General features: G+C 37.9%; 1 protein-coding gene across 1 annotated transcript; it reads left to right on the top strand.

Annotated features, from left to right (window-relative positions):
* Window positions 1-685: 685 nt before the first annotated feature.
* Window positions 686-9,221, top strand: LOC124233234 (ATPase PAAT-like; the record flags this gene model as incomplete). The annotated part of the gene is made up of 3 exons (XM_046650400.1): window positions 686-754; window positions 2,854-3,060; window positions 8,135-9,221. Coding segments are annotated over 3 exons (735 nt in total), but the record flags the coding sequence as incomplete, so codon positions are not given.
* Between the last annotated feature and the right edge of the window lie 4,917 nt (window positions 9,222-14,138).

The raw sequence follows: 14,138 nt of genomic DNA, 5'->3' as shown, positions 1-14,138 counted from the left end.
CAGGCGTAGAAATTTAGGTCTCTAGGGATCTTAAAGACCGTCTAGATCAGTGCAGTTGTTTTTGTAAATGTGGCAATTGAGAGCCAATAGATGGCGGATAAGTTGGTAGAAGATCATGACTAGTTAGGGGAAGAATTTGATTAGAGTGAAGTCTTAAGTGTTTCTTGTCTGTCTCCTTTAACTCACACGGGGGTCTGTTTTCCAAAATTTAATTTGTCCATCAGTCTAGAACTCTGAACGGTTTTTCTTGTAGGAAGCCCATTACAGATAGTCCACGAGCCAAGCTGCCGTATCCGCATATTTAACCTGTTACTATACTTTTGACTTTTTGTGACTTCTGACAAAGATTCTGTCCTAATCTTTCTTTCATATAACTCAGCATATGAACTGTTTATATACCTTGCATGTTGGAAGTAATAGATTGTTTTTTTGAGCTTCAAAATAGGCTCTGTGCTACATGTTTATACATTTATTATCTAATTAAATTATCTTAGATAGCTAGTAAGTGGTAGATGTAGTCTTTATACCCAGTGCAATTGAGTAGGAAGCCATAACTGTTTATGCCTCACTGAGAAAACTGAGTCTCAGGATTTAAGTATTGTCCTGGAAACTTTTATTTTTCAATATAAGTACAAAGTGGTAATGTATCAAAGTAAAAAAATTAACTTCTTTTATTTCTAGTGAACCTGAAAAGATTATTTTATACAAAAAATATCTGAAATTGGAGTCCTCCACACATGCTTGTAAAATAAAGGTAAGTCGTCACTAAATTATAACTAACGTGAAAACTGTAGTTTTTGTACTATATATACTTATTTTGTGTTAGTTTGGTAGTGCAGTTAGTCCCACTTGGTGCCTGGTTTTAGTTTGGAAATACTTAGTAAACATGTAAAAAGAAATTCCTTTCTAAAAAGTTATCAACATTCTTCTTTTAAAATTTGACCACTTAATAGCTATCACAATATCATGTCATGTACTATTATTAATACAGTAGTATTGTACTCTTAAGCCTCTTAAGCCTTGCAAAACTGAGTTAAAAGCATTTTTTATCTTTATAACGGTGCCAAGAAAACCACAAGCTGTTTTGGTTCCAAAATATTGAGAAAGATAGAACACAGAGAAGTTTCAGACAAGGGCACCATGAAGTCAAAGAGATTTGGACTGGTGTCTTCAGCATGCAAAATACTGTTCAAGCAATCTTTGATAATGTCATCTGATCTAGGGAAAGGATATTGAGGGGGAAATCATAAACCCTGACCATCAAGTGAGCTCTGTTGCTGTCTCACAGAATAGCCTTGGGCAGATTTTTTCACCTGTTTGGACGTACCTTGTGGGTAATATTAGGGGGCTGAAGAAAATCCTTGGATTATTTTATCTCTAAAATTTTATGCTTATTATTGCTTACAGAAGATCACAGAACTGGTTATTCCAAGATGTTGTTTAGGTAGTATATACTAATAGCTTCTAAAGTCATTTAAATAAAGTGATTCAGTCATTCAAGAAATATTTGAGTACTGATTGATGCCAAGTACTGCACTAGACATTTAGAAACTGGCAGTAATAAAATAAATTGGAACAAAGCCCTCACATTGCTCATATTATAGTTGGCAAGACTGATAATAAGATTCAATGTGCAAACTATGTGCGATGTACATCTGATAGTGACAAAGGCTTGGGGATTAAGAAGTGGAAAATGGATAATATGGCAGTTGGAATGTGGGTGTATAAATTTAATGAGGTGTTTACTTAATTGCTGTTGACTGTGCTGTCTTTGGTGCCACTCGGAGTTTTTAGATCATGGATCTGTATTCACCTGTGTCTTTGTGTGATATATGAGTTTGTGTGTGTCTATGAAGGTAGGTGTTTTTTGTAACTGTTCTATGGAAGTACATGGGAGTGCAAAGAGTTGTTTCATTTAGGGAAATCCTGGGGTTTGTATGAAGGCTTCTTCTGGGGCAGTAGTATATGAAAGTTAAAATAATAGTTACTGATGCATAGTTTTGAGCACTTACTTAGTGGTCAATACTGGCAATTTTAATATATAATTATCAGACAACCATGGAAATCATTGTTGTTACCCTCCCTTACTTTATTCCTGACTTAAATTTTGGCCTTTGCCCACGGTTGCATTGGCTATAAATATCAGAGTCATCATTGGACCCAAATCTGTATGATTTTAAATCCTGTTCCTGTTCTACTTTGCTACTCTTGCCCATATCACGCATGAAATGTCTTGTTTCAGAAACACAGATGAAATTAGGCAACATTAAGCTGTAGGGAAACTACTGGGATAGAAGCCAGAAGAATTAGATTCAAAGCTCGACCTTACTAATGGGTGTCCTTTGACACGTTAGAAAATCACCTCTGACCTCATCTTTTCAGTGTGCAAACTATTGAGCTGTATTAATCATCTTCACATTCCCTTGCAGTTCTAAATTCTAAAAGACTGACTTATAGTTAGTATTTCAGTAAACACTTTGGGTGGGCTCTAGACAGCCTTATTTTGTGTTAAGTAATATTATAGCAAGTTGTAGGATGTTAAAGTCTCAGATTGGTGTAGTTTAAGTTCCTTAAACTAAGTAAATAAAATGTTATTTTATATCACCCCCACCTCTATTTGTTATTTTACATGTAATCTTTTAGTTTGAAAAGTACTTTTTAATTTGAATACTTTTTCTGAGCTTTATGATAAATTGGAATTTTCTCCTATGACTATTCTAGAGAAAACTTAAAAATTGTACTTAAAGTTAACCTTTGATTCTTGAATGCTTCACTCTTAGGTAATAACAAGAAACTTTAAGTGATGATTGTTTTCATTCATTATTTTCTGGAATTTTGTTTGTTTTATAATAGTTGCTCTCCTTTGGTGAAAAGCAGTGTGTGTTCATCAGTAAACTTGTCGTACACTTGAAGCCAGTTTCAGCAAATTCTTCAACAAGCCCTCAGGCTCTAGGATCAAGGATAGACCTTGACAGGGTCCAAACCATCATGGAGTCCATGGGGTCTAAGTTATCACCTGGAGCTCAGCAACTGATGAATATGGTTAGATTGCAGCAGCAGGTAAGTAGAAATGGATTTCTTTCCAGATACCATTAAAAATGTTGAGATGATGGCTTTTTATAAGGACACGTGGTGACTTAAATTTTTTCTTTGAACTTTTACTATTGATTTGACTTATTTTTTTGTCTATTTTTTGTAGGTTTTCTGTTTGTGGCTATTGTGAGGCTGGTGTATAATAACCAATGTAAATAGCAATCTGTATTAACTTGATGGCCTCTTAAGTTTGACATCTTACTAAAAGCCCTACACTTTTACTCCCCCCGCCCCTGTTTTGTGTTTTTGATATCATATTTTACCTGTTTTATTTTTGTGTATCCCTTAACCTCTTGTCATAGATATAGATGATTTTAGTACTTTTATCTTTTGACCTTCATACTAGTTTTATAGGTTTTGATCCACTACCTTACTGTATGTTGCCTTTACCGGTGATATTTTTCTTAAGTAATTTTCTTATTCCTATTTGTGGTCTTTTCGTTTCTACTTAAGTAAGTCCCTTTAACATTTGTAAGGCTAGAATAGTGGTGATGAACTCCTTCGGTTTTTGCTTGTTTGGAAAACTCTTTATCTCTCCTTCCATTCTGAATGATAACCTTGCTGGGTAGAGTTTTCTTGTTTTTAGCTTTTGTCCTTTCAGCACTTTGAGTGTATTGTGCCATGCCTTCTAGCCGATAGGGTTTCTCCTGAAAAGTCCCTGGTAGCCTTACGGGGTGTTCTTTGTATGTAACTTGTTGCTTTTCTCTTGCAGGTTTTAGGATTCTCTTTTTATCTTTAATTTTTTTGACATTTTAATTATAATGTGTGTTGGTGTGGGCCTCTTTGGGTTCATCTTGTTTGGTACTCTCTAGGCTTCCTGTACATGGATGTCTGTTTCCTTTCCCAGCTTAGGGAAGTTTTCAGCTATTATTGTTATTTTTTATTGAGATCATAATAGTTAACAACATTGTGAAATTTCAGTTGTACATTATTATTTGACCATCACCATATAAGTGCTCCCCTTCACTGTTTGTGCCCACCCTCCAGCCCCCTTTCCCCTGGTAACCACTGATCTGTTCTCTTTGTCCGTGAGTTTGTTTATCTTCCACATATGAGTGAAATCATATGATGGTTGTCTTTCTCTGTCTGGCTTATTTCCCTTAAGATAATACCCTCAAGGTTCATGTTGTTGCAAATGGGATGAATTTGTCTTTTTTCTGGCTGAGTAGTATTCCATTGTATATATATACCACATCTTTCTTATCCAGTCATCAGTCAGTGAGCACGTGGGTTGCTTTCGCATCTTGGCTATTGTGAATAACGCTGCAATGAACATAGGCTTATGTAAGAGATGCCTTATGAGGCCCAGCAGTTTGGTCTCCTCTTGTCACCTGTCACATGCTCCAGGGCTATCCCCTATGTGGGCTGCCTGTGCCCTTCTGTTGTGGCAGGGTTGCTGTTGAGCTGCAGGCACATGGGTAGTAGGCTAGGCTGGCCCCCAGGCTGCCTGGTTGTAAGTTTCGGTTGTGTGCAGCTGCTATGGGCTCTTTATTTGGTGGGGCAAGCCCCCAGCATGGCATACTGCAAGTTCAGTAGCATACAACTACTGCAGTTTTGTTGGTAAGCCAATTAGGCCCCCAGTGTGGCTGGTTACTAGGCTCTGGGGCACACAAATGCTGCAGGCCCCTGATGCGGCTCCCTGCTGTGCTCACTTGTCTGTATTTCGGGGGTGGAGAGTGGGATAGACTTAAGTGAGGCTTGCTGCACAGCAGGCAGTTGCTGTGAGCTAGCTTTTAGGTGGGGCCTGCCTCTGCAAAGAACTAGCTTATGGTCAGGCCAGGCCCCGAGTGCAGCAGTGCACAACCATTTCAGGCCTTGGAAAGTGGGGCAGATCCCCTGGGGGCCTGTTTGCGGCAGCTGAGAGCCCAAGTCCACCATGGACCCCCAAGGCCACCGTGGGTCCACATAGCCACCGTGGGCTTACTAGTGGGCGGTGCCACTCCCTGGGGCAGGCTTCCTGCTGCCTGGTTTTTCTCAATTGCCTCAGACACTAGTGGGCAGGGCAGACCCCTATGTTATAAGGCTAGAGGAAAGATTCTAATGGTGCCAACCAGCCTGCCAGACTCTGTGACAGCACAACTGACTAGGTTGCAATAATGGCTGCCTGTTGGGCCGGCCCGGTGGCACAGCAGTTAAGTTCGCACGTTCTGCTTCTCGGCAGCCTGGGGTTTGCTGGTTCGGATCCTGGGTGCGGACATGGCACCGCTTGGCATGCCATGCTGTGGTAGGTGTCCCACATATAAAGTAGGGGAAGATGGGCATGGATGTTAGCTCAGGGCCAGGCTTCCTCAGCAAAAAGAGGAGGACTGACAGTAGTTAGCTCAGGGCTAATCTTCCTCAAAAAAAATAAAAATAAAAAAATAATGGTTGCCTCCAGTGTCTCAGTCCCTGGGGGCTGGGCCCAGCTGCCTCCTGCCTCTTTGGGGTGTATTCTGAGCTTGGTAAGTGAGTCTCTTTTAGCAGGGGACTAGGCACTTTTCTATCTGGCATTTTTGTGCTTGTTTCTGGGTCGAGTGAGTCCGTGCATGGGCCCTTTAAGAGCAAGTTTTCCTTTCCCTGAAGTTCTGTAGTTTTCCTGGGCGTATTCCCCATTGGTTTTCAAAGCCTGCAAAACCAGATATTATGGGATCTCATCTCCCTTGTGCTGGATCTAAGATCTGGGGTGCCTCATGTGGAGCTCAAAACCCACGCTCCTCTGGGAAAAGCAGCATACCTTTGAGATCGCTTCTGACCGTGAAATGCCGTGGCTGGGGTGTGGTTTTTTTCCCTCAACGGGGCTGTTTCTCTGCCTCTTTCACCCCTGTCTGTGTTGTCCCTTGTTGTGGAGATTCTTTCTATCCAGTTTTCAGATCTTTCTCAGAATATATTGTTCCACAGGTAGTTGTGGTTTTGTTGTGTCCATGGGAGGGGGCGACTTCAGGATCCTCCTATGCTGCTATCTTGTAAACTTCAGATGTTTTTGGTAGGATGAGTAGCAGTACATAGAAGAAATTTGAACATCTGTTTTTGTATACTTGTTCAAATATCTATTTAGGGTAAATTCCTAGAAGTGGAATTATTTTGGCAAAGGGTAAGCCCTTTAAATTATTTAATATGTATTTAGTTGTCTACTTTCTAAAGGATTTGATGTGACTTGCCAAACAATCTATGATAAGACTAGTAAAAAATAAGAACTGAATAAACTCACATAAAAACAAGTAGAGAAATAGTCACCAGGCACCTGAGATTTGTTCATTTACATGTAGACTTACCTGTGAATGTCTTGATATTTAATACAAAGAAAAATCATCTGAAGAGCTCTCATCTGAGAAAAAATGACTAAAAGTCTGAATTTCTTATAATAATTCAGAATATTAAGATATGTCAGAAAAGGATAATTTGCTAACAAATACCTTCACATTTGGATTTTTCTATTTAAATTTTCTGTCAGATGAATAGTCATCCCTAATTTTGACATTGGCTCTAATGTAAATATCATTTGTTAATGCAGATTTGCCAGTTTTCTACCATACTTTTTTTGAGGTATGACAAAGAAATAAATGAGTTTTTCCATTGTGAGTGAGTAAAGTTCCTTTCATTCAGCTAAAGGAGAATTGTCTAATTCTAAAATTTATATGTAATTATATATAATCCATTGTTCCAGGATTAATTTAAGGTTTATTCAAAACTTGGATTCAAGAGAACCAGATGAGTTGACGGTAGGTTAACATTTCTCTATAAAGAGACTTCTTCCAAAGTGCAATTCTGTGAAAGAATTTCTCTTGGGACTTGACATCACAAGCTCCCCCTCCCAAAAACCTCACACACACATACTTCTCTGGCCCTCATTATTCCCCTTTTCTATTTTTTTTTTTCCCTAAAGTATTTATCATGATCTCCATCCACAGGAAACATTTTCTTTTCTTTTTTTCCCTTTCCCTTTCCCCTCTCCTTGTTTCCTTAGCATGTAGGCTCCATGAGGTCAGGGATTTTAATTTGTTTTGTTCACTGCTGTATTTTTTTTTCCAGCGCCTGAAACAGTATCTAGCACAGAGTAGATTCCTGGTAAATATTTACTGAATAAGTAATGTTGGTTTAGCTTAGTCCAGAAATATACTTTTTAGAATATGTAGATAAATGTATGAACTGAGTTTGTTCAGCTAATCTTGAATAATACTTTTCAGTCTGTCTCTCAGCACCTGTTGAGCAGGAATAAGTATGGGCAGGTGTCTGCTGATACCAATCTTTAGTAGACATCTGTGTTTTGAATTTAGGATAGAGTCTTATGCCCTGACACTTCATTAGGCTAGAGTTTGTTTTGCTTTTCTCTTGTGGAAAAATTGAAGATCATAGCAAGGAGATATCATAACCTTCTCTTCAAGACAAGCCAGAATCTTCTCAGGAAATAGTACTGCATAAGCAGTTGACTGCAGGTCACAAAAGAGAACTCTTACTATCCTGGAAATTCTTAAAGCAAACATAGCCAAAAGGTAGCTCATTTTAGTCATTGAAAATGTCACAAATGTACCCGTAGTACATCTAACTTTAAATAGTGTAACTATCTGTGTAGTTTCCGTGAAAGGTTCATTGCAAAAGACATGCCTAAGCAAAAATGAGTAGTTTATCATATGTTGAAAGTTGATGAATGATATTTAATTATAGGAAAATTATAAATTATGACTCAATTGAGAGTCCTGTATTTTATTACTATAAATTAGGGAGGGCTTTGTAATAAAAACATTAGTGCCAGTGCAGTTTTACTAAGCATGCTAATGTTTATTTTAGTATTTTCTTTAGAAAAAACTACGGTGAAATGGGGAAAGGCCCTGACTCTTAGAGTTAGGTGGCCCAAGTTTATGTTCTCATTCTGTCACTTACTAGTTTTGTTACCTTGGCCAAGTTACCTTTAGCCTTGGTCTCCTCAACTTAATTTTGGCTTACTTCTTATGTATATTTTGATCAAATGAAAGAATGTACATTGCCTGACATAGTAATTATCCCCAAAATTAGCTCTCATTACTATTAATATTACTAGTAACATTTACTTCTTTACCTTGCTTAGAATTGTATTCCCATTGGAGAGCAGCTTCAGTCGGTTTTGGGAAATACTGGACACAAGCATATGATTGACCTACAATCATCGTCTACTTCAGGAGCCTTCAGCAAGTCATCGTCCACACCTTTTCCTTTTAGAACTGGATTGACATCTGGAAATGTGCCTGAAAACTTAAAAGCTTACCCTGATAAAAGTACGCAGCCACTTGGTGGAGGAAATATTGCAAACCTTGAAGAGCGTAAAATTGTGCCACAAAACCATTCTCTTCTTGAGAATGATCTTAAAAATGCACTATCTTCTTTCCTATCAAAGAAAGCAAGTGATAACTCAAATATACCAAACTCTGAGCTGCTGCCTCTTCTACAGAGTATGTGTAGTCAAGGTAACCATTTCCACGTAGGACGTAACACCAAGTGGCTGGAAAACATCACTAAGCCCAGTGAAGGCATTGTTGGTGCTGCGTAAGTATTTATTTTAAGACAGCGGTGGCTTAGATCTGTTAGATGGGAGAATCAGCTGAAGGGAGACAGATTTGTCTCAATGAGTATCTTGCCTGAAAATCTGTTTCTGGAAATAATTTTAGGAGCTTTTACATTTTACCGTTAACACACTTAAAGGGAATAACTATTACACAGAGTAGAATTGGTTGCTTTGAAAGAGGTTCCTAAAAGTGGAGGTGTTGAGCTCTTGAAGTGTTACAAACATCATGTAGAGGTTGGACTAGAACATTATTTGCATAAATGGAGTGGGGCTGTGGACCCATAATCTTTATATTGTTTTTATTTAAGTTTGTACTAAATTTTTTGGCTAAGTATGTTAAGCATGTCATTGTAACAGAATTTCTTTGTAGATCATGTTTGGCCTAGGCTAATTTTGGAATAATCAAAACTATATTAGGATGCTAACTATTTATAATATATAGTATATAAGCCCTTATCCCCTGATCTTATAATCCCATATTTTTGCAGTACATTTGATTAAGAGATGGTTAAGTATTTACTGTGTTCCCTATCCTTTACATAAATATTTTGTTGTCACTGCCATTGAGTCACTTCGGACTCCTGGTGACTCTGTACAGCAGAGCGAACCCCACACGGTCTTTTTGTGCCATCATCTCATCTTCTGGTGCTATATCAGACAATGCTCCTCTACTATTCATAGGGTTTTCTTTGCCACTTTTTTCAGAAGTAGGTGGACAGGTCCTTCTTCCTAGTTCATCTTAGTCTGGAAACTGCACCAAAACCTGTCCACCATAAATGACCCTGTTGGTATTCAAAATACCAGTGGCATAACTTCAGCATCACAGCAACATGCAGCTGGCACTATATGACAATTGACAGAGGGTGGTTGTAGTTCCCTGACTGGGTAACGAACCCGGGCCATGGCAGCAAGAGCACCAAATCTTAACCACTAGACCATCAGGGCTGGCTTTACATAAATATAGTATGTCAAAATAGTGTTCTAGACTGGAATTCAGGACTCTGGTTATAGTTTTAGCTTAACCACTTTACCACACTGTTTAATCTTCCTTTGAATTTTTGTCTGAAAAAGATGTAGTTGGATTAGTTTGGAACTAAACAATACCAATCAACCAACAGTATCTAATTGACATTTAAAGAAGATTCCACCAGCAATAGCAGAATACACATTTTTTTCAAGTGTCTATGGAAGATTCACAAAGTTAGATTATATCTTGAGTGATCAAGTAAACCTAACCAAATTTAAAAGGATTGAAATCATACAAAGTATATTTTCTGACCATAAATGAATCCAACTAGCAATCAATAATAGACAACAAGAAAATTTCCAAACACTTGGAAATTAAACAACATGCTTCTAAATAATCTGTGCTTCAAGGAGATCTCAACAGAAATTTAAAAATACATGGAAATCAATGAAAATAAAACAGATCAAACTTGAGAAGAATGTTTATAGCACTAAATGTGTACATTAGAAAAGAGGAGGGGCCGGCCCATGGCGCAGAAGTTAAGTGCACACATTCCACTTTGGTGGCCCAGGGTTCACTGGTTTGGATCCTGGGTGTGGACATGACACCGCTTGGCAAGCCATGCTGTGGCAGACGTCCCACAGGTAAAGTAGAGGAAGATGGACTTGGATGTTAGCTCAGGGCCAGTCTTCCTCAGAAAAAGAAAAAAAAAGAGGTCTGCACAACACAAAACTACACAACTCAACCAAGGTGAAATAGATAATTGTAATAGTCCTATAAACATTAAAGAAATTGATTTTTTAATTTAAAAGCCTAGAAAATAAACCCAAAGCAAGCAGAAAGAAAGAAATGACAAAGAGCAGAAATCAATGAAATTGAAAAAGAAGGAAACAATGAAATCAATGAAGCAGAAAGCTAGTTCTTTGAAAATATCAGTAAAATTGATAAACTACTACAAATTCTGGCTAGCAAGACTGGCAGAGATAAAAAGAGAGAAGACACAAGTCATCAATATCAGGAATATAACAGGAAATAGCACTCCAGATCCTAAGGCCATTAAAAACATAAGGGAATATTATCAACAACTTTATGCTCACGAATTTGACAGTTTAGAAGAAATGGATCACTTCTTCAAAAAAAACAAACTACCAAGCTCAACCAAGATGAAATAGATATACAGAATAGTCCTATAGCCACTAAAAGTACTGCATTTGTAATTTGAAAGTTCATGTAAAAGAAATATCCAGGCCCAGGTGGTTCCGCTGGAGAATTCTACCAAACATTTAAAGAACACCAGTTTTACACACTTCCAAAAAATAGATGGGAAGGGAGACTTCTGAACTCATTTTAAAAAGCCAGTATAGGGACTGGCCCCGTGGCTGAGAGGTTAGGTTCGCAGGCTTGGCTGCAGCGGCCCAGCGTTTTGCCAGTTCGAGTCCTGGGCAAGGACGTGGCACTGCTCATAGGGCCATGTAGGGGCAGTGTCCCACATGCCACAACTGGAGGGACCCGTAGCTAGGAATATACAACTATGTATCGGGGGGCTTTGGGAAGAAAAAGGAAAAAAAAAATCTTTAAAATCTTAAAAAAAATTTTAAAAATCTTAAAAAGCCAGTATACCCTGATACCAAAATTAGATTGCTCCAGAGAAAATGCAATACATAAAAGTATATGTAAATACAAAAATATATAAATCTAGGAACATAATTATAAAAATACAAAAATCTTGGGGCTGGCCCCGTGGCCGAGTGGTTAAGTTCGTGCGCTCCACTGCAGGCGGCCCAGTGTTTCGTCGGTTCGAATCCTGGGCGCGGACATGGCACTGCTCATCAGACCACGCTGAGGCGGCGTCCCACATGCCACAACTAGAAGAACCCACAACGAAGAATACACAACTATGTAGTGGGGGGCTTTGGGGAGAAAAAATAAAATCTTATTAAAAATATAAAAAAAAATACAAAAATCTGGCAAAATATATACAAGATCTGTAGACTGAAAATTCTAGGATGATGATGAAAAAAATTAGAGAAGACCTAAAAAATGGAGAGACGTACCAAGTTCATGAATTTGAAGACTCAACATAGTGAAAATGTCAGTTGCCTACAAATGAGTTAGAGGTTTAATGCAATTCCTATCAAAAGTTCAGCAAGATTTTTGTAAATATAGACAAGATTATTTTAAAATTTGGAAAAGGAAAGATAAAGGAACTAGAAAAGCTAAAAGAGTTCTGAAAAGAAGAATCAAGTGAGAGAAATCACTAGTTGATTTCAAGACATATAGCTGGAATATCAAAACTATCATACTGGCGGAGGGACAGAAACATAGATTAATAGACTAGAGCACACAGAAATACTCCACACAAATATGGCCAACTGATTTTTCAAAAAGGTGCAAGAGCAGTTCGGTGGAGGAGGATAGTCTTTTAACACGGGGTGCTGGAGCAGTTGGCTATCTAAAGGGCAAAAAGGGAACTATGACCTAAACCTCATACCTTATACGAAGATTAACTCAAAATGGATCTTGGACTTACATAAAGCTATAAAACTTTTCTAATGATATATAGGAGAAAATCTTGGTGACTTAAGACTAGGAAAAGACTTCTTAGATATGACACCAAAAACAGGAAAATTGAAAATTTGAGGGGCCGGCCTGGTGGCCCAATGGTTAAGTTCGCACATTCCACTTCAGCGGCCCGGGGTTCACCAGTTCAGATCCCAGGTGCAGACATGGCACCGCTTGATAAGCCATGCTATGACAGGTGTCCCACATATAAAGCAGAGGAAGATGGGTGCAGATGTTAGCTCAGGGCCAGTCTTCCGCAGCAAAAAGACAAGGATTGATGGCAGATGTTAGCTCAGGGCTAATCTTCCTCAAAATAAATAAATAAATAAAGCTCTTTCTTTAAAAAAAAAGAAAAGAGAAAGTTTCATATATTGGACCACATCCAAATTTAAAACTTTAGCCCTGTGGAAGACCCTGTTAAGAGGGTTAAAATACACTTTACAAAGTGGGAGAAAATATTTGCAAATTACAAATCCAACAAGTGACTTATACTTAAAATATGTGAAGACTTCTCAAAACTCAGTATTAAAAAATAATCTAATTGGAACATGGGCAAAAGACATAAAGAGACATTTCGCCAGAGACTATATACAAATAGCAAAGAAGCACGTGAAAAGGTGATCAACATTGACTTACGGCTGTTAGGGAAATGCATATTAAAACCACAAGATACTACTACACAGTTATTCAAATGGCTAAAAATAAAAAGTTTATAAAATGGTAACAATGCCAAATACTGATGAGGATGTGGAGAAACGATCTCATTCATTGCTGGTGGGAATGTAAAATGATACAGCCTGTCTAAAAGATGTTTTGTCATTTTCTTGAAAACTAAACGTATAGTCACCATGTGATTCGGAGTTGTACTCCTGGGCATTTATCTCAGAGCAATGAAAACTTATGTCCATACAAAAACCTGTACATGGTTGTTCATAGAAGCTTTATTTGTATGTAATAGCCAAAAGCTGGAAACAACCGAAATATCAAAAACAGATGAATGGTTAAACAAACTGTGGTATATCTCTATCACAGGAGGCTAATCAGCAATAAAAAGCAACTGTTGATATACACAACAACTTGGATGGCTCTCAAGGGCATTATGCTGAGTGACAAAAGAGAATCTCGGGGGTCATGTACTGTACGGTTCTATTTGTACAACATTCTCGACACAAATTATAGAGATGGAGACCGTGTTAGTGGTCACCAGGCATTAGGGATGGAGGGGATTAGGGGAGTGGAGGTGAAAACAGAGTAGGAGGAGGGAGATCTTTGTAGTTAAGGAATATTTCTGCATCTTGATTGTGGTGACATTTACTTACTGTGTATGCATGTGATAAAATGGGATACACACACTGTACTAACATCAATTTCTGGGTTTTGATATTATACCGTCATTAGGTAAGATGGGACCATTGGCACAATTGGGTGAAGGGTACTGGGGAACTCTAGTAATCTTTACAACTTCCTGTGAATCTACAGTTATTTGAAAATATAGAGTTTTTATTTTTTTTTTTTTAGAAAAAACACCTTCATATATTCTAGAGTAGTGGTTCTCTAACTTTTAGGTCTTTACAATCTTAAAAACAATTGAGGACTCTAACCTTTATTTATATAGGCTATAGAAAAATATTTGTTTAAAAATAACCCATTATATAGGAAGCTGACAATTTTTATGAAAAAAATACTTTCTGAAAGTTTAGTGAGAATGGTATTGTTTTAAATTTATATAAATCCATATTAGCTTTTGGTTGCATTCTCCTATATGTTGCATTGTAGCGTGTTTAATCAATAGCTAGAAAGACCACAGTAGAAGTACTGAGAACAAACTGAGTTAATCTCTGAGAAAACTATTTATTTACACACTAAACCTACTACCTTAGGAAATTCCAGGAAACAGAAGAATACACAGCCACACATTCTATTAGTCCTCAGAGCAATAACATTACACATTGTGTAGCCTCTGGAAAATGTCATTGTATGTTCAGGAGAATATGAGGATGA

Source organism: Equus quagga, unplaced genomic scaffold (assembly GCF_021613505.1).
Source record: "Equus quagga isolate Etosha38 unplaced genomic scaffold, UCLA_HA_Equagga_1.0 165023_RagTag, whole genome shotgun sequence".
Taxonomy (NCBI): Eukaryota; Metazoa; Chordata; class Mammalia; order Perissodactyla; family Equidae; genus Equus; species Equus quagga.
Note: the sequence above shows the minus strand (reverse complement) of the source record. Positions and strands in the feature narration are given on the sequence as shown.